This window comes from Acomys minous (genome assembly GCF_964271855.1).
Source record: "Acomys minous genome assembly, chromosome: 11".
NCBI classification, from domain to species: domain Eukaryota; kingdom Metazoa; phylum Chordata; class Mammalia; order Rodentia; family Muridae; genus Acomys; species Acomys minous.
Window position 1 is genome coordinate 68,720,665 of NC_140492.1, and position 27,238 is coordinate 68,747,902.

Here is a 27,238-nt window from a genome sequence, read left to right on the forward strand (position 1 = left end):
CAGTATAGAGGTCCGGGGAACTGCAAGAGAGGACAGCAGTATGGCAGACGATTGTACCACAGTGTAGGTGGTAAAAACAGAAATTGATTGTCTCCAAGCTGTGGAGGCCGAGTTCAAAAATCAAGGCATTGGCAGTTGGCTCTTCTGTGGACTAGAAGGAATGGCGTCTCCTGGGCCTGTGCTCATAACTTGATGATAACCATGTTATCCCCAGTCTCCATTCATGGTATATGCACACACACACCCAAATTTCCCATTTATAAGGATAGAGTGTTCCAGAGGGTCCTAGAAACCTACAAGAAGAACATCATGACGCGTGGATCAGGGCCCAGGGGGCTCTGCTCAAACTGTTGCACTAACCAAGGACAATACAATAGTAAACATCGAACCCCTACTCTGATCTACCCAATGGACAGGACAGTCTCCACAGTTATGTAGAGAGCAGAGACTGACTCTGACATGAACTCTGGTGCCCCATATTTGACCACCTCCGTTTGGTGGGGAGGCCTGGTGGCACTCAAAGAAAGAATAAGCAGGCTACCAAGATGAGACTTGATAGCCTATGACCATATAGTGGGGGAGGAGGTCCCCCTTGGTCACAGACCTAGGGGAGGGGAATAGGGTGAAAGAGGGAGGGAGGGAGGAACGGAAGGATACAAGTGATGGGATAACAATTGAGTTGTAATCTGAATAAATTAATTAAAATTTTAAAAATATTTTTTTAAAAAGGATGGAGTGTTAATGAAGTAGATACATCCCACTCCAGCATGACCTCATCCTAACTGCTTAGTCTGCGGTAGCCCTGCATCAGTTCCCACGTTGAGCTGATATGGCATGAGACTTTTAGCATATGAGCAAGGGGGCCAAACCGAAGCCACAGGAGAGGATCTAGTTGAGTGAACTCTTAGTCAGAAGATCCAGGGGACAAGGTGAGTAGAGAGGTAGGCAGATGTCTGGACTGGGTGGAGAGAAGGAACATAAGGATGAGGAGGGTTGGAGGGATGGAGGGATGCTAGCATCAAGCCTTTCATGCCAGTGTGTGGTCCATAGGCCAAACTGAGGTGCTAAGGAGCCTTGAGTCTAGAGGTTGTCTATAGAGCGGCTTGTGTCAGGTATCGACTAGGCCTGGAGTCAGGCCGTGCTTGGGATGAAATGCAGTGTGAGCCAAGGAATAAGATTAGAGTGGGGGAATTAAAGCCTGTTTGAGGGAGGGGGTGATGGGAATGTAGTCTCTCCAAACATGCAGAGCAAAAGGGAGCCAATGGAGGTACTTCAAAGACTGAGCTCTGAATGTGGCAAAACGGAGACCACAGGGCAAGTGAAGATACTTTGGGATGCTAGGGATAAAGGTGTCAATGGCGCATCCACTTCCACATTCACGTGTGCCAGGCTCTTAAGAACCAACAAAGAGGAAGGGGCAACTCCTGTCCTCACTAGGGAAGAGATGGGACTCTATGGCATCTCCATGTGGCTCGGCCCCATCCTGCGGGGATGTCCCTATGCAATTCTTTCACTCAGACACAGCCTGTGGGAGGAGTTGTGGAGGGGAGGGGACCTAGAAGGCCAGCCAGGACCCCTTGCCAGGATTCTCCTGAGACAGATGTCCAGAATATAGAGGTAAGAGCAGGAACAGGGGGTTAAGCTACATCTCTCACTTGGGAGTCCTGTAGAAACAACAGCAGAGGAAAACAAAATGGAAGAACAGGGGCACTTCACAGACTAGAGTGCTGGGAGACAGAAGAGAATAGAGAGACGGTTAGGGCATGCCTTCAGCTAGAGAGTCTAGAAAAAAAATGAGTCAGAAGGCCAAAGAACTAGAAAAATAAGGATGTTAAAGAGTCCAAGGTGAAGCTGGGCGTGGTGGCGCACGCCTCTAATCCCAGCACTCGGGAGGCAGAGGCAGGCGGATCGCTGTGAGTTCGAGGCCAGCCTGGTCTACAAAGCGAGTCCAGGACAGCCAAGGTTAACACAGAGAAACCCTGTCTCAAAAAACCAAAAAAAAAAAAAAAAAAAAAGAGTCCAAGGTGAGTGGGGAGTGTTGGCCACGGGATGCTGGGTGGGGCACTCCAGTAATGTTGTTCTAACAGGAAAGGGGGAAAGTGAAATTCTTAGAAAATGATTAATCCTTAGAGGAAACCTTGAAAAAGTCGGTTCCACCAATTTTAGATGCATTCTGGTGTTCAGTCAGATCACGTTGCCATAGCAACCACTCTTCCATACCCACATAAACAGGAGCCTTACAATAGCAAAATGATGAAGGACATAGGCCAAGAATGGAGATCTTTCTCTGGTGGGCTAGGGAGGAGGTGTTCTCCACTTGTGTTACGTAAACTCACACCTTCTTCAGAGGCCTTCCGGTAGGAGAAGCTATCTGAAAGCTGCTCCTGGAAATGTTGATTTAAGTCTATGCATGTAATCAACCAAAAATGAACGTGCATCTGTACTTGACAGCGTTAGCAAAAGGTATTTATCAAGAAGCTAATGTGGTGTTAAGAATTTTTATGATAAAAATAAAAACAAACCATAGCCCTGCCTCTCAGGAAATGGCTGCTGGAAGACGGCAAGATAAACGCCAGTCTGGACTACATAACCAATTTCAGGGATACAGAGCAAAACCCTGGCTTGATGGAATAAACAAACAACTGAGCAAATAAGTGGAATGCAAGTTCCATTTGTTTCAGCTCAGCTTCAAAAAATTAAATACAAATGTCTACTGAAAACAATCAAGCCAATACACAAATGGATAGCTAGACTGATTACTGGTAGATGATGATGATGATGATGATGATGATATGATAATGATGAAGAAGGAGATGGATAGATAGATAGACAGACAGACAGGCAGACAGAAATAGATCTGAGTTTAGTTAGAGCAGAAAGGCTGAGTACATTTGAAGACAGTGAGCCAATGCCTTGTGTTCTTAGGAAGTGAGTTTAGGTTCCAAGAAGGTAGAGGTTGCCTGCTCCATCTCTCCACTGTCACTTGAACATGGCTACTTGGAGAAATAAATGGGAATGTTGCTAGCAACGCAAACACATGAATAAGCCACATCAGTCATTCGGATCAGTCATGATGCCACAGGAAGTTTGGCGTCCTCCAATGGTTACCTCGCATCGAAATTCTCTTTGCTTCCCTGTAAAATCTTTCACTCTCGTGCTATATGCTGCCTCTGTAGCTGAGCCATCACCTCCTCAGGCTCCTGGCCCGTGTTAGGCCTGGTCTGCTTCAGCCAGATTCTGTCTTAGCTGTACATCCAAATCATGTGGAAGGTTCTGAATAATCCCAATTTTCTGCCAAGCCCAAGGGCTAGTTAATCATACTACGTAGGAGTGGGACCTAGTCATCAGTATTTTCTGAAGCGCTCAATATGATTCCAACAAGCAACCAAGGTTGAGAGCCACTGGTCTATCATTTCCTGCGGCCCCCCTAAAATGTAGGACACATGGGACAGGCATGACCACCCCTTGTGATCCCTTTGATAGCCCTCATTCCTTCAATAAGCCTTTATTGAACATCTGTTTTATTCTGGTCTATGGGCTGCATGCTGGGAACAAACTGTAAGAAGTTATAGTTGGGAAAATGTCTGTATGAACGTGAGTCAGTGCCTGCCACTGGGCTTCTCTGTGTGTCTCCCACCATGCTCTCTGGTCTAATTCTTCCTCAGTGAAGTGACTATGTAGGCTCCTGGCCCTAGAATTACCATGGTAACAGCATCTTCCCGCTTCCAGCCCCTGCAGAAAGCATCACTCTGGTTGTTTTGCTTCTCCATGTGTTCTTGGCTTCTTGGGAGAATTACAAAATGTATGTGTGCATCTCTTCCTTCCCTTGGTGTCACCCCACTACCACCACTCCTCAGTGATAAGTTACTTACAGTCCTGTTAGTATTCAAAGTACACTCTCCTGGCCTCTGCCTCATGGTCTTTTCTGAGTTGTGAGAGGTGAGCCTGAGCTGTCTGCCCAGCAGCAGCAGCAGCAGCATTGCTGGAGGCTGGTTCACCCAAAGTCGGAGCATCCGACACTGATGGTAATGATGGTCATTGGTGGCATCGTGGGCCTTCGTCCAGATCTGAGGAGCGAGAACCTGAGCTTGCCCCAGATCCCAGGCAACTCCTCTGCTTGCTATAATTCAAGGAACTCCCAGGAGACCTTGAGGAATGGAGCGTTTGGCACCTTCAAATTTCACTTCTGTACGTGGGTTTTCAGGTTCCCTTTTGAAATGTTGACTCCTGGCCAATTCCAAGTTTAAACAGTAGTGTTCACGACCTGAAGAGAGCCTGTAAGCTTCAGGGTTCTGGTCCAGAGAGTGAGGATGAGGTTCTGCTGCCAACACAAGTCTCTGGTTGTTCGGTCGGCTTGCCCTCACAGAGGGAATTCCAGCCCCACACCCACATAGCTCTTGTGAACTGAGCCGATTTGTTTTCGTACAAATAGGCTTTAACTTTTCTTAAATTCCAGGAACAGATGTTTAGTTTAAGTCCTAGGTCTCTTGGCTTGCAAAGCATATGGTATAATCACGGACTGAAATGTTTTGTAAAGCGGTTGTTACAACTGGTGACCTCTCCCACCGAGGAAAGCCTTCTTCTACACACCTGACCTGGAGTGGATCTGTCTGTTCCTAGTCCAGCCAGTCTGAGTTTATACAAAACTTAGCCCAGCTTTGCCAAGCGGTGGAATAATTTGACATACTGGCTGGGGTTCTCTTTACTGGCCACTTAAACAATGGAAGGGCGTCTGCTGCCCATAGCAACATGGCTACTTCAGACTTGCCACAGTTGTGAGCTTTTTTTATTTTTATTTTTTAACTTTTCAATAATTATCTGGCAAGACCAGATAATTCTCACCATAGTCTCTGCTTGTAAGAAAATAACCAGATGGTAGAACAGTGACCCTCAGCATGGCTTACATTTTAATTGACCAGGAAGCTTTCCAATATATTACTTGCTGAGCATCCCAATAGATTAACATGAGTATTTTCCGGTTGACTCTAATGCACAGCCAGTGTTCAGATCCACAGTCCTAGAGTTTCGGAGGGCCGTATCTCCTGACTTACTTTGCATGAACTGAGTGAAGTTGACAGCCATGATATAACAAGAGGAACTGGCTTGCATGCTGTGTGCCCTTGAAAGAATCACTCAGGTGTAATAAACTTGTTTCCTCTTCTCTAGCACGGGGGTAATGTTACATCAGAAGGGAGTAACTGTTACAGCTACTAACACAGTGCACATCATTTGACCAAACCACAATGAATGGGAATTGTTGCCAGAGTGATAGACGTGGCCTGTTCTCTACACTCAGAAATGCAACTTTGCATCCTCAGAGTCTGTGGTGGCACTGTGACACAAGGTTTATGCCTGAGATAAGATGAGGGTTTGTTACAGTTGTTTTTATAAAATTGCGTTTGTTTCTCTGTTTTTCTCTTAACCCAGCTATCAACCTAATAGCTGAGACTCGTTTATATTTGTTTAATAATAAGCTTCACAACACAATAGCTGAGCAGTTATTGCTCTATTCTTAACCTTCTAAGCCAATCTGGTTTCCTTCCCAGCGTGCATCCCAGAGATACTTGCACTTTGTAGCTTTCCTGCTCCAGATCCCTCTCCTGATCTCACCTGGACCTCTGCTGGTAGCTCAGTCCCCTATATCATCTTCAACTTCTCCTCCCCTGGCTGGGAGGAAGTCCTGCCCTATTCTCCCTCCTGCTCAGGGATTGGCTGTAAGCTGCTTTATTGACACACAAGGGGACAATTGGGAAGCAGTGTTTAAACAACATTGAGATAGGAGATTCTCAGAACAAGAATTACAACCAGATATGGGGAGTACAGAAATCAGCATTTGAATTACACAATAACCTTATGACTACAGGGGCTGTTTCAAAGAAGCCTCTCTCTCTGTAACTACTCCTTCCTCGTGGAAAGAGAAATCTTCAGAGAAGAAATGGCCAGAAAGTATCAGAAGGCATCAAGAGAAAGTGATGTCACCCACATTTGAGAATTGGATTTTTTTCTCTTTTTAAGAAGAGTTGTTACAGAAGGTCTATAAAAGCCCTGTCCTGGCTAATTCTACATCAACTTGACACAAGCTAAGGTCATCTGCAAAGAGGGAACCTCAACTGAGAAAATTGTCTCTACCAGATTGGCCTGTAGGCAAGTCTGTGGGGCAGACTTGATTAATAATCACCATGGGTCATACCACCCCTGGGCTGGTGGTCCTGGATGTCATAAGACACACACTGAGCAAGCCATGAGGAGCAAGGCAGTAAGCAGTGTTCCTCCATGGCCTCAGCTCCAGATTCCTGCCTTGAGTTCCAGCCCTTACTTCCTTTAGTGATAAGGTACAACTGACCTGGATGTATATGCCAAATAATAAACCCTTTCCTCTCCAAGTTGCTTTTGGTTGTGGTCTTTAAGGCAGCAATAGAAAGATAATTAAAACAAGTCCCATAAAACCATTTGTTTTGGCTTTATTTCATTGTAAGCTATTGTTTAAGCATCTTAAATGGCCTTTTCATTTTTCTCTCTTTTCTTAAATATTTATTTATTTTTATCATTATTTATATAGCATTCTGTTTGTGTGTATACCTGCACACAGCAAGAGGGCACCAGATCTCATAATAGATGGCTGTGAGCCACCATGTGGTTGCTGGGAATTGAACACAGGACCTTTGGAAGAGCAGACAGTGCTCTTAACCTCTGAGCTATCTCTCCAGCTCTCATGTTAAGTGTAAAATTTACAGGGCACTCACATCACATTTAAATACACAGCACATTTTGGAAATAGAACCATACCATTTCAGGGTCAAAATATTTCTGCTAAATTGAATTTGGGAGTTTCTCAACAGAGGAAATAATACCAAAGAGCATATATTCTGTTGAAATTAACCCTTGACCCCCAATCAAAACACTGACTTTATACTGCCCTTACAGAAGGCACACTGGGTATTCACTTCTCAGAGCTACATTGTTTAGATCTGGGCACTTTAGCAGAGTTGAAAGCATGTCACTAAAACATCATAAAATACAGGATTTCCCTAGGTAATAAAACTGTTTATGGGATAATTAAAGCTCACATGTGAGAGCGACTGGGCTCTGACCCACTTTTTGATACTCTTCCCTTCCACCCTTTTCTAAAGAGTGGTCTTTAGAAAACAGAGTCCAGGTTGGCTACTCCGCCATTCAAGACCTCTTTAATGATTTGAACCGTGAGCTTCAGTTGGCATTGAACAAGCCCATAGACCTGGCCCCAGTCTACTCTCTGGTTCTAACTGTTTCTAGGTGTTCTAGGAGAGCCCTCAGCTTGGCTCATTGTGTCTCTTCTGGGAAGAGTCCCTTCAACTTTATATCTGCCTTTAAAAACCTCACTCGGATGCCTCAGACCCCAGTGTAGCTCAGAACCGGCCCCTCTGTCTCATCTTGACTTTATTTCTTGTTCATTTGGTGCCATCATTGCAACCACAAATATAACCTTGTATCTCATGATAGCAAATATTTGCTAATAGTGAAAAATGCTGAAGAGAAAGGACGCAGAATTTTGAGCCAGACACAACCTTAAATCCCTTGCTTTGGGGAAAGCCACTTAATTTTTTTTTTAATCAATTTTAACTTCATCGTTTGTAGACTGCAGAAAGCATCCCCTTATTTACATGAAGTTACTAGAAGAGCATTTATGAGAATTCACAGGTGAAAAATAGTCAACAAGGGGCAGTTCCCATCAGCACACAACTCAACCCTTCCCCGACTTGTGCTTCAGCATTGCCTTGCAGCATCTTATTACCCACAGTCCTCTCTGAATTGAATGGAAGCAACCCAGATCGTTGGCATCTGCTGCCTTGATCTTCCTGCGCTATTAGCTTCTCAACATCTGGTTTGAGTTTTAGAAAGAAATTTCCATTTTTAGGCAACAGCGGCATTTTCGTGTAGCATTTCAAAATGCCTCAATCCTGCAATGATTATAACTTCTGCTTGATAGACTTCCAGTCAGCAAAACCACAGAGGACAGCCCAACCCGTGAAGGATCCGTCACTCAGATGTTTAAATAGAAGCAACAATGCAGCTTGAAGGAGCTTTTAATTACCCACAATTCCTGGAGGCAGGGGAAGCACGGGTCTTAGAAACACTGATTTCCTTCGCGATGCTTGTGTCAAGCCAGACATTCACACTCAATGCATTTTTATAACAATTATTGATTCCTTTTGTTCTCAGTTCTTAAAAGATTCCTGCAAAACAGCAACCAGTGTTTTCCCTGTAGCTTCTGAATATATTTTTTTAAGATTTTATTTTGTTTCATGCGTACGAGCACTTTGCCCGCATGCAGACTCTTAAGAACTGAGCCATCTCTCCAGCCCCTTCTGGACTATTTTCTATAGATAGAGCAATTTCTAAGTCTCCATGCTTCCTGAATCCCCTAAATGTCCACTTCCATTTCGATACAAATGGCACCTACGGGGAGCGGAGAGAGGAAATGTAGAGGTCAGAGGCTCAACTTCCAGAGGAAATGTCTCACTGTCAGAAAAAAAAACAGTAGAGCAGCCACAGAATATCAAATCAGCAGGTTAATTGTAAGGCATAACTGAGGGTAATTTTTTTGTGTGTGTCAGGATGAGTGACTCAATTCAAGACGGAAAATAAAAATTAATGAAAAGGGGGCAGAAGGTCAGGATCCCAGAGCTGGGAGAAACCACCTCGCCTTGTACAATTGTTTCAGCACCAAGGCCAGAACCTTGCTCGCTAGCACTTCCCCCTGAATATAATGAATGACACGTCTTTCCTTCCTTCCTTCCTTCCTTCCTTCCTTCCTTCCTTCCTTTCTCTCTCTTTCTCTCTTTCTTTTTCTTCCTTCTTTCTTTCCTTCCTTTCTTCTTTCCTTTCTTCCTTCCTTCCTTTCTTTTTTCTGGTAGGGGCTGCTGGGTTTTTATTTGCTTCGTTCTTGTTTTTTAAAGTGGAGGGGTCTGTCTGTCTGTCTGTCTGTCTGTTTGAGATAAGGTCTCTGAGTGCTGCCCAAATTGCCCAGGATTCTAGGTTCTCCGTCCTCAGCCTCCCAGGTCCTGAAAACATAGGTGTACACTACCACACTCGGCTCAAGGTTTGGTCTTTGGTTTGGGTTGGTTTGAGTTGGTTTGGGTTGGGTTGGTGTGGTGGGTATTTTGAGGTAATGTCTCATATATTTCAGACCAGGTCAAACTCTCTATGTAGCCAAGGCTAGCCTGGTTTTTGGTCATCCTGGCTCCCCTTCCCAAACGCTAACAAGTTCTTTAATGTTTTGAACTTTTACTCAGAAGCACAAGCTTGTAAGGCCAGCACTGGGAAGGTGGAATTCAAATCATCCTTGGCCACATAGTGCATTAGAAGCAAGCCTGGGATACTTGAGACCCTGTCCCAAAAACAATAAATTCCACGCAGATGATCACACATTCACATACATGTTAGGGATGTGTTTTATGTCAGATCCTGGTTTGATATGGAATGACCCAGCAGCAGGTACAGCACCCTAGACCTTCTTAATTGTACCAGAGATCCCCCATAACCCCCAGAAAATCCTCCTTTTGTTGCACTCCAGTATTGACTCAACAGCCTTCATATGCTTTGGGGGTGCACACGTATGTGTATTCATGTGTGTATGTTTCATGTAGATGAACACACATGTGGTTGCATGTATGTATGGTGGCCACATTCACCCTTAGATATCATGTATGGTGTCGTCCACCTTCTCAGGACCACGCCCAGGCCCCCAAGGACAGCAAGCACTCCAATGACTGAGCTGCCTTCCACTCCAGTCTTCTGCTTTTTTTTTTAACCTTGAAGGAAAAAAAACACTTCTCTGGCCCCCAAATCAAATCATTGAGGGAAGGAAGAGGGTCAAAAGGAACCAGGACGAATAAATGAAAATAAATTTAGCAAGTATATTTTTATTCCTAAGACACATGATTCAAAGAAAGGATCAAGAAAGACAAGCTAATAAATAATAGACTAGGGTACAATGAATGCAACAACAGAGCTGTGTGCCTGTCATGCAGGAGCCATGGGTGGGAATAACTCTGCCCCCAAAGGAAGGTTTTACAAAGGAGATGACTGTAGACAGAGTATTGACTATTGAGGGACACATGAAAGGCAGAGGAAGATGCCATGGGACAATATACAGTTGTCTTGGAAATTTCTGAGAATACCTTATGTGGCTAACAAGCTGGGAGAGTGGTGAAAGAAGCAGGCTAAATCAAATCACCAGGGGCCTAACCCAAGCTAAGAGGAATACAGTTTCGTGAGAGTGAAAAATCCTCTGAGGACGGGCAGGATCTGATCAGATGGGTGTTTGGGAAACACTGGGGCTGGGGAGCCAGCTCTTAGGTTGGAGTAGAGGTTAACAACCTGAGTTCAGTTCCCAGCACCCACACCAAGCAACTCACTCCAGGGGATCTCACACACACACACACACACACACACACACACACACACACACACACACACTTTAAAACAGAAATAAAATCCTTCTTAGAAGAAAGATAGCTCAGAGAGCAAAAGAGAGCGATGAGTGGGGAAAGGGAGGGTTGTGAGAGCACACAGGATTCTTCTCCTCACGGCCCTGCAGGGCTGTTTCATCAGTCTGCGGCTAGGTAGCATTTGTCTGGCCTGAGTTTCGTTAGCCTCTTACCTGTGTTTTCCATTTGGACTGTGTCTCTCCAGATTCCTCCAAGAAGATAAAAGATGTGTTGACTGAGTTTAGTGAAGGCGGAAGCCTCAAGCAATATGACCCACACAAGGTATGGATATTTTCATTTCACCTCTTTAAAAAAAAAATTTGTTTTTCCTGTGCTTCAGCCTTTCCCCGCTGGCATCTCCACCTGCCTTGAAGACCTTGCTTGCTTCCCCCAGGTCTCAAGTGAGCCACTCATGACATCTGTGTTTCCGGTCCTTTCACATTCCCCACTCTGTCCTTCCAGACTCTACCATGCTTCCTTCCCTCGTGGCTCTCGCTTCTCCCTGTCTCTTCATTATCAGTTAACACCTGTGGGAACATAAGCAAAAGTCCTGGGCAAGCTCCCTCACCTGTGTGCCCTTTGCTGTCACTGTGGGTGAGCTGTCTGCACTCCGTGCTGAGTCTGAGTCTGCTCTTCCTGAGTCTAGATTATTGGTAGGCGTTGCTGAGTCAAGACCTGTCCCCTTCTCCCTGTCTCTATGTTTTTCCCATCAGTCTGCCTATACAGATTAGATTTTCTTTTCTCTAGTGACACAAATAGCACCATTTCTCCTCTATTAAAATATTTTTACTGCGTCTGTATGCATTGCCTCCATGTTCTCTTCGACTTTCTCCAGAATCTTTCGAGCGGTGGGAAATGCCCATTCCTTTCCTGATACCAATAGTCAAGATGCCATGTGACCGAATTCCATAATACTGTTACTCAGTGGCACTGGATACAGCTTGTCAAATCCTCCTTCATCATCTTCATTTGTCCCAGGACACCATGCTGAGGTTTCTCTCTCTCTCTCTCTCTCTCTCTCTCTCTCTCTCTCTCTCTCTCTCTCTCTGTCTCTCTCTCAGCTGCACTTAACATTTCCACTTGAAAATTAAATAGATATCCCCAAACTCATCATGAGCTAAACTGATGTCCCCGGTCTTCCTCGGCGAAACACATTTCCCCAGAAGTCAGCCCATGACAACTTGATCGGCAATAGGCTAATCACTTGAGTGATTAACCTAAGAGTGTGTGGTCATTATTGACTTATCTCTCATGCTCACCTCCCCATCAATCTCAGCAGAAAACCCCACTGCTTCTACCTTTATAATAAATCCACACCTCTTTCCTGCCTGGCTCTTGGGACCTGACTGATGGCCACGCTCGGATCACTGCAGTGTCCGCCGGGCTCTCTCCGCCTCTCCTCTTGTCCTTGAAGTCCACTCTCCACACACATCCTGAGAAGTCTGTTAGAACAAGTGTTGAAGCTGTCACTCTTCCCCCACCCCCACCCCCACCCTACCCCCACCCCCACCCCACCCTCACCCTCACCCCCACCCCACCCCTACCCCGTCCCTACTCAGGGCACTCTAGAACTTCTCTACTCTCCAGCTTTGTTCCTCCATCCTTTCTGCCATATCAGCTTCCTTGATGCTCTTGGACCCTGTAGCCTCAGAAGCACCTGGTTTGTCCTTTCTTCCTTTTCCCAGGATGCCCTTTCACACATCCGCACCCTCCGTTTCCTTTGTTTCTTCACCTCCCTCAAGTGGCCACTCAAACCACCTTCTGGGTGATTGTCACCTTCTTTATGCGACATGTGAAGGCTTTTTTTTTTCTTCACACTTCCTATCCTCCTGCTCAGCTCTATTTTTCTTAGTACCTCTTGCCATCTGTCACGTTAGCTAATTTACTTAATTAATTCTCCCGGTCCCCCTCACTTGAATATGTTTGCTTGCTGCTGTGTCTCCAGAGCCCAGGAGAGTATTTGGCTCACGGCAAGCATTTGACAAATACTTTTTGAATGAACAAATGAATGCAAGACCTTTCCCCATTTTTGAGTTCGAGGCACTAATAGTCCTTGGGTATACAGGCCTTGGGCTGGGCTCTGCAGAGAAGACAAATATCAGGAAGCACAGCGCCTACCTTCTGAGTTTCCTCATTGCCGCCAGGATTGTTTGAATCACATGGTTTGCGGCTAGCTTTTTACCCCGGCCACACCACCCAGCAATGTGGCCACGTGATCTTTCATCATATTTCAGTGCATCTTAGTCTTCTCATCTGTGAACTGAAGCTAATGAGAATATTGGTTTGAAGGTAGAAGATTAGCTAATTAAAAGAGAAAAAAATTGCTAAACATTGAGTACTGGACAGGACATTTTACTTCTTCCCATCTATCTCCCTCCTCTGACTGCCTTATATCTTCCTCCTTTTCCCCTGCTCATAGCTCATTTTATGGAGACTTACTGGCGGGGGTGGGGGGAGAGGAAGTGATACCTCAGCAAAAGTAACTAGGGAGGAGGCTGCCACTTACTTACTTCCACTGTCATTCACTCAACAAACCTGAGCCAAGGTTTGTTCCACTGACTACAAGGAACAGAGACCGTGTTCTCTCGTGGTGCCCCCTGAGAAGGGCTTGGCATAAAACACCAAATCACCGGAAGAAAGAAGTAGGAGGCGGCAGGGTTGACAGAACAGAAAGAGAACACACCACTTCAAAGAGCATTCCTGAGGAGAAGCCATGCAGAGCTGCAAAGAACTAACTGCCCCACACCTCCCACCTCCAACTCCAAAACCAGGGAACAAAGGCTGGCAGGGGGGTGCTGGTAATCAGCCTGTCTGCCTGGGGGCTGATGTGTGGGAGGGGAGCAGTTTGATCAGGGCCACCATGGGCGTGAAGGCCAACAGGAGCTTTGAGAAGCAGGAAGCTTGTCTATCATGAGCAAGCAGATGCCCTCACACCCCTCAGGGTTGGCCCTCTCACCACCCCCCCACCCACCCTGCCACTCTGACTTCTGGTAGGTGTAATGTCAGTGGCGTGTAGGTCAGAGAAACAACAAGAGAGCCATTGAGCATGATGGCTTCCCGTAGCTAAAATGGCTTAGTGAAAAAGGAGTTAGCTGTGGGCAGGGGTAGGTTGCTGGAGAAGCTAGCATGGGAAATGGAAATTTGCAGAGTAGCAGGTCTGGCCATGATGAACAAGTGCCCTTGTCTTCATCACTAAGTGACCATACTCTGGAGAGAAGAGCAGTGGTGATAGCTAGAGAGTGGGAAAATACCATGTGGGAGGGAGTTAGTGACTCAATGGTACTCAGACACACAGAGCACAAGTTCTGGCTCAGCGGGATGCATGACCTAGAGCTGGCTTTTCAGACATGGGATGTAGCCCTACCTCACTCTGTTGTCTCATGCCTGGAGCACAAAAGGTTCCCCGGTGTCGCTCCTCCCTTCTAGACCTGGATCTGAATTACCAGGCCCTGTCAAAACGGCTTACAGCTGTAATAACCACCTGGTTGGTTGCTTCATGGACGCGCAGCTCCTGAGAAAACACAAAAGATGAAGATGCCTGATGACTGTGATGGTTTCTTACCAGTGTGCTTCCTAACGGCTGGTGTCTGGTTCGGATCTAATACTCGCCCCACCCAAATGTGGTCACCCACTAAACGCTTACTAAGCAGTCACTGTTCTTAGACGGTGCTTGTATGGAACTTTCTAACCTATACATCACCTTCAGAGGAGCACACAGTCACTTTCGCTCACTCACTGAACTTGCAGTGCCTGGAGGGGACGCCTAGAAGCACCATACCAGCCCAGAGACCTGTGACAGAAACCATAGGCATCCAGAGATCTGCCTTCTAGTTCATTCTACCTCTAGTGGTCCAGGACAAGTCACTGGATGTCCTAAGCACCAGGGCCAGAGAAGGCCCAGGCCCTCCGAGGATTTCTCTGATTTGAATGTTCTATGTTGACTCTAGGCCTTTGCAGTTTCCAGAGGATGCTGGCCTTGGGTCGCACATGAGTAGACATGAGTTTGCTCACAGCGTTGGGACTGCTCTCATCCTGTGGCGCTCAGCACTGCTGATCATATAGTACAGCCATTCCAGTACCTTTAACTGTATATAAAGAACACTGAGCCTCTGCCTCAGTGAGTGTGCTCTGTTGGCAGCCAACACTATGCCTGCTCCTCAGAGGTTGGACTGCATCTCCCTCTCCTTCTACTCTCTCTCTCTCTGTCTCTCTGTCTCTCTTCTCTTTTCTTCTCTTCTCTTCTCTCTCTATCTCTGTCTCTCTCTCTGCCTCTCTATCTCTATCTCTCTTTCTGTCTCTCTCTGTCTGTCTCTGTCTCTGTCTCTCTCTCTTTCTCTCTCTCTCTCTCTCTCTCTCTCTCTCTCTCTCTCTGTCTCTGTGTCTCTCCTCCTCTTCTCTCTCTGTGTCTCTGTCTCTCTCTCCCTGCCTCCCCTCCCCCCCCCCCGCCATATACTCATACTCATATATACATATTTGGACCACACAATAATTAATGACAAACATGGGCCAGACATGAGACCATATTGGGAAGCCAATATCTATTCAAATATATATCAGGAAATATTTTTGAAAGAGTAGTTCAGGAGACAAATATGAAATGAGACTTTCTCATTATCATCCAGGAACTCTGGCTCGAGACTGAGAGCGTGTAAGACTAGCTATGTTAACCCAGAACAGCAAACCATGAAATTCACAGGGCGGGAACCAGAGTGCAAATTACATAAAATGGGTTACAGGAAATTCCCCCCAGGTTTCAGGCAGAGGTGACGCCTGGGTTGAGCTTTGAAACATCGCTAATAGTTTAAGAAAGAACTGGGTTGTGGAAAGACCAAGCGAACTGTGTAGACAGTTGCACATAACAGATCACAAGAGAAGTTGCAGATGGGCTGAGAGTTTGCAGTGGCTCCGTATCTAGGCTGGAGTGGAATTACAGAGAAAGTTCTGAATCCCAATGGTCCCAGAAAGAGCATAAGAACTGACTGTACTATGGTAACACTGCTTATATATTAATATATATTTAAGCTCCTACTTATAATCCCATGGGTTCATCCGAGTTTCTTCTCTGTATTCACGTTCTCTCGTATAATACAGGAGATCAGTCAAGCATACGTGGCTCTCAGCACTCCCATTGGCAGATCAGTCAAGCATACGCGGCTCTCGGCCCCCATTGGCAATTAGAAGCCATGGAAATGTTTTGAGCAGGAAATCAATTTTCTCACAGTTGTGCTTTGGGAAAAGTCAACCTGTCATGCCTTGGTACTTCACACACTGATCTTCTTAAGCCACCTTTTGGATTTGTTGGTTTTATTAGGGTTTTTTTTTGGGGGGGGGGTTCCACCACATTTGATAGACCTTATTTATCTAACTGTTTTGATTTTGGTTGGTTGGTTGGTTGGTGGTTGTTTTGTCTTTTGAGGCAGAGTCTCTCTACTTAGCCCTGGCTGTTCTGGAACTCTTTCTCTGTAGACCAGGCTGGCCTCGAACGCACAGAGATCCACCTGCCTCTGCCTCCCAAGTACTGGGATTAAAGGTGTCTGCCACCACAGCCAGCCACTAAACTTTCTTTTTAACACCTTCTTTTTCTAAAACATTTCATTCTGATAGTTTCCATTTGGTGCTATCAAAACTGTAGTTAAACCAGGGCTTGTCAGTTAAAGTAGTACAAAAAGGTAATGCAAAAGAGCATTTGAAATAAAAGTTAATAAACAACAATGTCATTAGTAGAGGTTCTATTGAATCAAAATAGGGAATGAGGAGCATCGAAATAAACTCAGAGTGTGGAAAATACCTTCAAGAGGGGATGTCAACAAAAAGACAAGGAAAGGATGCTTAGGACCTCCCAGGAACCAGGTTCACAAGCAACAGGCCGGAACCCAAGCAGAACGGAGCACAGGGAAAAGGAAGGCCGGTGTGGTCTCTGGAGAAATCAAAGGTAAAGAAGGAAAGCAGGAGTTTCCCCCCCGCCCCCCAGCAGGTGCTTATAGGTGAAAGACAAGCCAATGGCGGAGAATGTCATCGGAGACAGTGAGGCCAGAAGCAATGGTCCCAGGGGCACAGCTGACACCTGGAAAGGGGAGGTTGCTGTGTCCTGGGAAAGGCAGAGGATGTGTGCAGAAAGGATGGTCTGCGGTGACGGCACAGGAGAGAAAGAGAGAGAACACGTAGCAGAGACTCCGAGGCTCGGGACAGAAAAGGGACACAGAGCTGGATAGCTGTCACGATAAATGTCAATCAACCCTGTGCTGGGTTCATTTAATCTGGAAAATGAGTAAGTGAGTGAGTGAGTGAGTGAATGAATAAATAAATAGGTAGGTAAATAGTCTGTGTCCAACCGCAGTGGGCTTCTTGCACACTGCAAACATGATCTGTGGAGGACTCTAGACTAAGCAGAGGTTGGTTGCAGGTCCCCGATGGAGCCCACACCTGACTCCACACACGCAAGTTGGCTCCTGGCTCTGGGAAGGCTTGCCGAATCCCCGGAACATGAAAGGGGCTGAATGCCATCGGCATTTTCCAGAGAGCACCAAGTAGGCTTCCAAAAAAGAGTTCTGCCCTCCTGGCTGTGGTGAGGCACAGAAGCCAGCACAGCAGCTCTTGGGGCAGCGCTTCATCAAATGGCTTCCAGGAGCATCTGTGATTCCAATGAAGCTCCAACGCCATGAACACACCAGCCAGCAACGACTCACACCAAACTGTTGTTGCTACCGTAGGTCAGTGTTTGCTGAGGGCGAAGATGCTCAAAGCCTCGGACCAGATGCCAGGCAGCACTGAGAGAGACACACAACAGAGGCAGGGTCTACTTTTTGCCACGCCCCTTTGGTTCCACCTTCTGTCCTTAGCTTCTTCCTGCTCCCCTCGACACCTACAGCATTCACCATGATTTGTGTTGGGTCACAGCTAAGCCAGACACACACGATTGCTTTCCATCTTAGGATCTGTCGAGAGAAAACGAGAGCTGTGAAAGCAGTGTAGGCTGGAACCCATCCTTTACTCCTATCTCTTCCACTTTCTTAGACCTGAAAATCAGAAAAAAAAAATCATGACAAGCGCAAAAGAACCCCTCTTTCCATCCTCTTTTCCACTGCATTGTTTTTTCATCTTAACCTGAATTTCCGAGCACTGGCTAAGTCCTTGCTCCGTAGACCCATGACTTTCGCATGGGCCTGGACAAAGGCAGATCCCCACAGCTCACTATTTATGAGCCCCACTTTTTATATATGTGGCTTGTTAACCCTCTGAGAACTTCATACTTGTGTATGATGTGTTTTGATCAGATTCATCACCTACTCCTCCCACTAACTCCTCTGCGATCCACCCCGACTTCCTGCCCCCACCCTTCCACCCCCGCCCCCTCTCCTTTCGAACATAGCATCCTCTTTTGCTTGATGGCCCACTACTGTCAGCTCCTGTCACCCATGTACTCACAGCTGTAAGACCATCCACCAAAGCTAGCTAGACCTTCCAGGGACCACACCCTTCGTGAAAACTGATTCTTATCCACTGGCAAGCCAACAGCTTTCCATACCTCCTCAGCTAGGTGTGAGGACATCTCAGCTAGGGGTGAGGACATCTCCTCTCTGTTCTGTGACATTAACTGCCTTGATCCCACGCAGGTCTTGTGTGGGCAAGCATGGCCGCTGAGCCACTGAACGTAGCAGTCCTGTAATGTCTGGAGAGCACTGTTGCACCCCACCATCAGACTCTTAGAATCTGTCTGCCTCTTCTTTCTCAGTAGTCTCTGAGCCTTGGGAATGTTATCACCCCTACGCTTAATCCAAACTTAGACCAAACCATACTCTATTTCTTTCTGTGTCTGATGGCCAGCCGCCATGTTTTCTCTGTCTGTGTCCCGCCTCCTCTTCCCTGTCCCTCAGACTCTCTGTCTCCTCCTTGCCTTTTCATTCCAGCCCCCACCAACCCCTTCCCTTTGCTGTTTCCACTTCGCCTGCCTCACCTGATATCACGTCCTGTTCCCTTTCCTTCCCCGTCCTGTCCACTCCCTTCCTTCTATTGACTTCTCTCTTCTTGCCCTCCTCAGCCGATTAGCTATGATGTCTTCAAGCTGTTCATGAGGGCATACCTGGAGGTGGACCTTCCTCAGCCACTGAGCACACACCTCTTCCTGGCCTTCAGCCAGAAGCCCAGACAGGAGACACCTGACCACCCAAAGGAGGGGGCCAGCAGTAGTGAGCCCAATGTCTCAGGTACAAGGACCAGATTTCCCCAAGATGGGAGGATGCTGAACAGGCCTGTTGGCAACAGGCATAGGCAGAGCACTAAAGGGGCACCTGAGTAGAGTAACTTCCTTAAAGAGGAAGCAGGAGGGGAGGCCAAGGGGTCAGGACTCCTCGCTTTCTAGACTCTCACAGGAACCTGTGCCTGGTGAGTCCTTCAGCAAGAGGAATAAAGAGAAGGCAATTCTGTCACTCAGAGTCAAAGAATAGAATGGGGCAAGAGGGGCCACAAACTAACACATGGTAGAAAAATAAGAGCCTTTCAGAAAGGCATCGGTCCCTAATAGGAGCCCATATCCCAGTTAGCACTAGCCAGGGACTGTCAGAGGACCGGAAGTGATGGCCATTTTCTTACTGGAGTTTCAGAGAGTGCAAGTCAGGCTGACAATAATCCTGGGACATAAACACAACCTACAGGGCCCATGGGAAAGTTCCCCATATACCCCTCTAAGAGTCTGGAGGACACGGACTGGCCTTTATGTCTTCATTTTGTTCCCTAGATTATAATGCGGATAATGCTGCCAAAGCAGATGAGGCCTGCGCTCCAGACACTGGTAAGACATTGGGACATGAGACTTTGGGGAGGAGGGACTACTTGTCCACCTGCTTTTTACCCGTATAGTTGAGGGATTCTAAAGCTCAGTAAAGGTCCTTAACCCACCTGCCCTGCAACAGAACAGGTCAAGACTTGGGACAGGTTGCCAGACATTTACTTCTGACAAGTAGCTTGTTAGGGGATGAGGAGGAGCCCTCACAAGAGGCTTGGAAGTGAGAATCTGAGCACCAAGTTCTGGCTCTCGGGCAAAAGCGTGCACGAGTCTACATTTTACCAACGGATGATTGGAGAGGGTAGGGCAGATATGTAGGAATATGTCCTGGCTAGCCAACAAAAAAATACACACGGGGGACTGGAGAGGTGACCCAGCAGTTAAGAACACTGGCTGCTCTTGCTAAGGACCCAGGTCAGAATCCTAGCACCAGCACTGCATCTTACAATGGTCTGTGACTTTCTGATTCTTTCATCTTGCCTCCATAAGCACCGGGCATGCAAATGGTACACAGACATACATGCAGAGAAGTCATCTTTCGGTGCTCTAGGCAGACCCAGGTACCAGAAGGACCAATACTCACCGTCCTTGACATTTGCTTTCCTGTCTAACAAAAGTGTCCAGCTCACTGCCCTCCTAAACTGCATCAGGCAATAGAACTTTCTACTTAAGAATCTGGATCTTAAAAACTCAAATGACACCACATGTTGGTGAGGATGTGGAGAGAGAGGAACACTCCTTCATTGCTGGTGGGAATGCAAACTAGTACAACCACTTTGGAAAGCTATCTGGTGCTTTCTCAGAAAAATGGGAATAGGGCTTCCTCAAGACCCAGCTATCCCACTCCTTGGAATATACCCAGAAAATGCCCTACCACACAACAGGGACATATGCCCAACCATGTTCATAGCTGCTTTATACATAATAGCCAGAACATGGAAACAGCCTAAGTGTCCCTCAGTAGAAGAATGGACTAAGAAACTGTGGTACATTTACACTATGGAATACTACTCAGATATTAAAAACAAGGAATCCCCAAAATTTGTGGACTAATGGATTGATCTAGAAATTATCGTAATGAGTGAGTTCACCCAGAAGCAAAAAGAGACAAATGGTATATACTCACTTATATCAAGACACTAGTCCAAGGGATACGTCCCATGAAAAACCTTACTTACCATGAAAGTGGGTCAGAGGAGAGGACATCCTATTGAGACTTTAGGCGAGAGTAGCATGGAAGAATGGGGAAATAGTAGGATCCACAGGGTCCTGGAAACCTACAAGAAGAACTTTATGACAGGCAGATCTGAGTCCTGGGGTCCTCCTCAAACTAAGGCACCAGCCAAGGAGAATATAGGCAGTAAACTTCGAACCCCTACCAAGACCTAGCCGACAAACAGAATATTCTCCACCATTGAGTAGAGAGTGAGATCTGACTGTCACACGAACTCTGATGCCCCTTTTCTGACCACGTCCCCTGGATGGAGAGGCCTAGTGGCACTCAGAGGAAGGATAGCAAGTTACCAAGAAGAGACTTGATATTCTAAGAGCATATATAGGGGGAGGAGGTCTCCCTCAATCACAGACATAGGGGAGGGGAGAAGGGGGGAAGAATCTGGATCTTGGGGCTGGAGAGATGGCTCAGTGGTTGAGAGTGCTGCCTGCTCTTCCAAAGGCCCTGAGTTCAATACCCAGCAACCACATGGTGGTTCGCAATCATCTGTAATGTGATCTGATGCCCTCTTCTGCTCCCAAGAGGGCGCCTAATAAAGCTTTTAGTGTCTGACAGAAGAGCTGGTAGGTTAGTTAATTTGGGTTCATTATTGCTGCTGTTGATGTGGATGTTGATGTTGTTGGTTGTTTTAGTATTGGTGTCGTTGTTGTTGTTGCTAAATTCACTGTGGAGCTGGATGCTGTAGTTTCAAATTTTCAGGAGGCAAAGGTCAGAGGATCAGTTGAGTCCCTGAGTTCAAAGCCAGCCTAGGCAACATGGAGACTCCACCTAAAAAGAAGATGGAAGAACTACAGAGATGGCTCAGTGGTTAAGAGCACTTGCTGCTCTTCTAGAGGACCTGAGTTCCCTTCCACCATCCACATCGGGTGGCTGTACCCAGGCTCCAGGGGATCAGAGGCCAGAAGGGGCCCACACACTCACTCATGAGCACACATCCGCTTACAGGAACATACACAGTGCATAATTAAAAGCAATAAAAGACAGAGGGAGAGGATGAGAGCCTGGGAGAGGGAGAAGAGGAAAAATAACACTCCACGTGGAAAGGAAACTATGCTTCAGAAATGAAAGGCTATCAAGGCAGCCTGTGGAGCTCCCCCAAAACAAGGGCCTTCTTGATACCTCTGGTGACAGCTGGATCTTGATACCTCTGGTGACAGCTGGAGGACAAGACTCTTCAAAGTTGTTGACTCATTCCCACCAGCATTGCATCAGCTCTCCTGCTGTAGGGCCCTGTGGATAATGAATTTAAGGCATACGTCTCAGATCTCATATGGAGTGAAGGAGCAAATTCACACACACACACACACACACACACACACACACACACACACACACACACACACACACACTTTCTCCCAGAGTGAAGAGAAGAGCAAGGCTTTGAGACTTTTAAACTCCCAGGAAGGAAGCATGCTGTCCCAACTGCTCACCTGGGCACTTGGAGTTTCCAGAGGAACATTCAGGTTGTGTTCTATGCCCAAAATAATACGGCAGAGTTTGTTTTGGTGGCTGAGGAATGACCATTAGGAACTCACAAAGGGGAGGTCACATGATACTTGAGGCTAGCTCAACAGGGAAGGTGGTGGAGATGGCCCTGGCCCTGGCCCTGCTCACTCACGGCAGCTCTATCATTCTGAATCTCAGAGGGAAACTTCCATAGACTTCCTCCTGGAAAAGCGATTCATCATACGACATTTTGCCTACTTATGATGAAGGAAAAACAACAGGCCCTACAGGCTAAATCATGAAAAGGCCCACAGAGATACGTAATTTCTTTCATATGTTTAAACTGGAGATTTAAAGAAGAGTATTCCATTTCCTGCCAGGTCTTTTTTAATAGATAGCCTAATTAATGCCCTTGATTACAAAAAAAAAAAAAAAAAAAGACTTAGGACCAGGCAGGAGCTTCATACAGAGCCCCTTCCTACAGAAGGCAAGTCCTAGACTCACTTGTGACCTGGCCATCTGTGGGAAACCCCAGCCTTATCCTGTTGTTCAAGTAGATGCCAGAAGATACTAGGCTATGACTGGCATGGTGTCCACCAATCACACCGCTTCCTAGGCTCAGATACAGCACCACCCACCTGAAGTCATTCCCTCCCAGAGCAGGACAGGAGAAAGGGTTTCTCACAGACTGCAAGTATTGGCTCAAAACCCCCAGAGTCATTGTCACTGCGTCAGCTCAGGATACGAAAAGGAAGAATTTTGGTCCTTGGGGTTTTATTTGCTTTCTTAGCCTGTTGAGACTTTTTTTCACCAAGACACAATATTGAATATCTGAAGGAAATACCTTGTTTTGTTTTCGCTTTCCCAGCTCCAAAAATAGTAGACATTGTAGACAATTTGAAGAGTAACCCCCTAAGTCCCCCAAAAAGAAAGAAACAGAAAACAATAACGATATTAAATATTAGTAGTTGACTGGGTCCAGGGTGAGGAGATGAATAGCCAGGCACAAAGGAACTTCAGGGTGGTAAGATTCCTCTGCACGATGCTACACTGATGCTGCATCTGTCCTCATCCTTGGGTGATACCCATGGGATACACAGTTCCAAGAGTGACCACTACTGTGGGCGAGTGATAACGATGGGTCAATGCAGGGCTACCAGTTACAACAAATACAGAACTCTTGTAGTATGTTCATGACAAGATCATATGTAGTATGATCATAAAGATAGCTTCATACGTGGGGAACCGCAAGGCATGTGAACAGAATCTCTGTACCTCCCACTAGTTTTGCTATAAACCTTAACTGACCTGAAAACAAAAATTTCATCTTTAAAAAAAGAAAATCAAATCCAACCGTCTTTGCAGTTACATGTGTATGATCTCATAGATCTTTTTCAATAGGTTTCTTACATAATTGGGATCAAACCGTATACAACTTGAAGTTAGATTTGTGGTGGGTTTTTTTTTTTCACTTAACATTATAGTTACAAACATCCCTGTCATTCAAGGCTTGGGGTAAACGTCAGTTTTAATGCCATGACCTCTTTTAACATGTTTAAGCCAAAAGAGGTTGAGTCTGGAGAATAGACCCACCTGAGCAAGTCACACACCGTTTAGTGCAAGCCCAGTGCTAGTGTCCCAAAGCTCTCCCCTCTGCCACACTGGCCAGCTGACTATGAGCAAAGGCAGAGTGGGCAGGGGCACCCTGCCTTCAGTGTGGCTTACAACAGGGCACTGGGTGAGAGCCGCTGTGCTGTACAAGAGGCCATTTGTCTCAGTCCCTGAGGAATGAATGTATCAGGTAACTGGAGGCTAGAGCCGGGCCTCCTGGATCAGAGCCGGGCCTCCTGGATCAGGGTCAGGCCTCCTGGATCAGGGTCAGGCCTCCTGGATCAGGGATCAGGGTCCAGGCTTCCTGGATCAGAGCCGCTCTATGCAGGAGTAAACTAAACCTTGTCATAAACTAGAACTGTGCCTCACAACCCGCCCAGAACCTTAGTGACCCAGCCATCTCTTCAGGAAGAAAAATATAGCACCATCCTCACATGGCTCAGTTAAAATGTAGTCGGCATAAAATAAATTACCGAAGTGTAAAATCAAAAACTTCCAAAGTATGTAGGCATCTGTAGAAGCTGGTTGGATCCCAGGAAGATGAGCACACCCGCCATCTCTCAGAGATTTCTTGGGGAGCCCTTTGTCTGGGCCTGCCCACCCCACAAACCCTCTGACCTGCCTTCTGTCACTATGCGTGTCACTGAATCATCCAGACTCTGTGCGAACGGAATCGTGCAGTCGTTTCTTCCTTCGCTCTTGCTTTTTTTGTTGGGGATGGTCATTTTATACCCAGCCACTTGTATGTATTAATAATCAACATATTCGGTTGTTAACTAGTACTCTCACATATAGTTTGCATAATTATCTCACCTGTTGGGACAGGGACATTTGGTTAGTTTCCAGTTTGCGATTAGAACAAACTTGTTGTAATATTCTTTCATAAGTCTTTGTAGGGAGAACTTCTTTTATGTTTGTTTGTTTGTTTGTTGTCTTTTGAGACAGGGTTTATATATGTAGCCTTGGTTGTCCTGGACTCACTTTGTAGACCAGGCTGGCCTTGAACTCACAAAGATCTGCCTGCTTCTGCCTCTAGAGTGCTGAGATCAAAGGTGTGCGTTGCCACACCCAGCACCATCCCCCTTGGGTAAATAGTCTGTAATAGGATGCTGGGTAAGCGAGCAGGTACTATGCACACTTTGATTTACAAGATCGTTTCCAAGCACATCGGCCTGCATATATTCACGTGCACCACATTCAGACCCAGTGTCTATGAGATCAGAAGAGGGCATAGATCTCCTGTAACTGGCGTTACGGTGGTCTCGAGCCACCATGTGAATGCTGGGAATGAAACTTGTGTCCTCTGTAGGAATAGCAACTGCTCTTAGCTGCATCTCCAACACTTCTTAATTTTTATGCAATTCAGTTCAATGTGGTTTGTTTCTGTTTGTTTGTTTGTTTGTTTTGTGGCTGATCTTTGCTATCGCATCTTAGAAAGGTGCTGAACTCACAATAAGAAAGAACTGAGTATCTTAACGCAGAGAGTCCAATCCTTTAACACGGTGTGTCTCTTTATTAAGTCTCCGCTACCTTCTACTTATATATTAATTAACACTGTGCAGCGTCTGCATCTATAATGCTGGTCTTCTTTAATGGGTTAGGTAGGATTCTTTTTTTTTTTTTTTTTTTTTTTTTCAGAGCTGAGAACCGAACCCAGGGCCTTAACACTTGCTAGGCAAGCACTCTGCCACTGAGTTAAATTCCCAACCCTTCTTTTTATTTTTTTAAAGATTGTTTTAGTTATGTGTGTGTTTACATAGATGGGTGCTCTATCTGCATGTGCGACTGTATGCCAGAAGAGGGCATCGCATCCTGTTATGGATGGTTATGAGCGCCATGTGGTTGCTGGGAACTGAACTCTACTAGTAACCTGTGGGTTCCAAGGGCTTCTTCCCCATTGGTGAGAACGAACGACCATTAGTCCTGACTTTTCTTTGCAGTCCACAGTTTGTCCCTCTAATCCTGCATCTACCCAGCCTCAAGCTACCCCTCCCCCTCCCCCAGCCTCAGGCAGTTTCCTCACCAGAGAGGACTGCTCAGCACTCAGCTGAAGAACTGAAGGTGGTCCCACTGCTTCTGTGGGGGCTTTCTACGTATCTCTGGATTCCTGTCTGTGCGGCTCCCTAGGCTCCAGGCTCCCACCTCCTCCTCAACTCACGGAGAATGTCAGCATCTGCCAGAGGCCCCTCCCTTGGCATAACGTGGGAACTTCTTGCAAGAGCTGAGATGCGGCCCTCCTGGGGGGCATCTCACCTCTCACTTGCCTTCCATATTCTCCAGGGCTCCACTTGAAAGATAATGTCCTGTAAATGTTTGCTTCCTGTCTTCTGCCCAGGCTAGTTGAATCAGGCGGGATAGTGGGATAGCAAGTGGACCCTGTGTCACTCTGTGTTGGAGACAAAGCGGAAGCCATTGATGATGTTTTAATGGATGGATAACCTGAGCACACAGCAGTAATCTGGGGGTACGGGGGACTCCCCAGTGCAAAGGACCATGCTCTCATTTATCACCCACATTATTGTTAAGAATTTCCATAGCATTTCTTCCAGGGATGATTCTAATAGTTTGGTTGCAAAATTAATTCCATCCCAACCTCCCCACTTCACTATTTCTGTTGTGATCTCATTCGAATTATTTCTTTTATCTCTCCTTACCACCTCAGAGGCTCTCTGCCCTTATTGAATAGAGGTTATGTCTTCTTGCAGCTCTGGAGTGCCTTGTCCAATAGGAAATTACCTTCAAACATTTGGTCCTCTGAGACACGTGGCTGGCTGGGGCTTCCTTTCTGTGTTTCGTAGGCCCCATCTCAGTCTCCTCGTGGGCCCTCTGTAAGACACAGTGCAAGCCTTGTCTCCTCTACGGTCAGCCTGAATGACAGCTGACTCCTTTCTAACTCACCACCCAAGCAGCAGGACGGGCAGACTTTCTTCTCTCTCGACTCTGCCGTCTTGAGGTGGAATGCTCCCTCCAGTTGCGTAGCTCTTTGGTCCTCTGAATAGCGTGGGGGTAAATACTGCCCTTCCCCAGCAGCACCGCCAGGGAGGCTGCCTCCGTCTCTGTCCGTGTGGTCAGCACTTAGTGCTTGCTGGCATCACGTGCCTACATTGGTTTGCCCACTGGCCGACTTGTATTCACGCCACACTCAGTGTTTCACATGTGTTGTACATCTTACTCGGTATGAGAGGATTTCAGATGGGTATGAAAGCAGCAAAGCTGAGGGAAGAAGGAGCAAAGTAGCCAGGCATGGTGGCGCTCGCCTTTCATCCCAGCACTCAGGGAGGCAGAGGCAGGTGGATCCCTGTGAGTTCGAAGCCAGCTTGGTCTACAAAGTGAGTCCAGAACAGCCAGGGCTACACGGAGAAACCCTGTATCAAAAACAAAACAAAACAAAAGTTTCTAGTTTTTAAAACTGGGTTGATTGTCAATAGAGTTTTTCTCCTGAATATCAATCCCTTCATCTGATGTGTCTATTTGCAGAAGAAAATTATGAGATACCACATCTTTGCGTGGCTCCAGGGACTGACCTACCTGAGATAGTGAGGGAATAAAAATGAAAGAAATGACAGACACAAGGATGAAAAAATGGGATTAGGTGGTCTAGCCTCTGAAGAAGCCGCAGCACCCGGAAGTTCAGCAGAATGTTTATTATATACACTTGCACAGGGAGGCACAGCTGATCGGGGAGGTGGGGTCATT

At 46.5% G+C, this 27,238-nt stretch overlaps 1 protein-coding gene across 3 annotated transcripts in view; it reads left to right on the top strand.

Annotated features, from left to right (window-relative positions):
- DGKG (diacylglycerol kinase gamma) overlaps positions 1-27,238 on the top strand; it is a 195,765-nt gene that overhangs the window by 39,785 nt on the left and 128,742 nt on the right. For 2 of the 3 annotated variants that reach the window (XM_084802209.1, XM_084802210.1), the window contains exons 3-5: positions 10,675-10,751; positions 18,508-18,673; positions 19,204-19,257. In XM_084802209.1, the coding sequence (XP_084658335.1) occupies positions 10,675-10,751; positions 18,508-18,673; positions 19,204-19,257 (297 nt within the window). Of the gene's footprint in view, positions 1-10,674; positions 10,752-18,507; positions 18,674-19,203; positions 19,258-27,238 lie in introns of those variants that run through there. The other variant, XM_084802211.1, reaches the window with a different exon arrangement.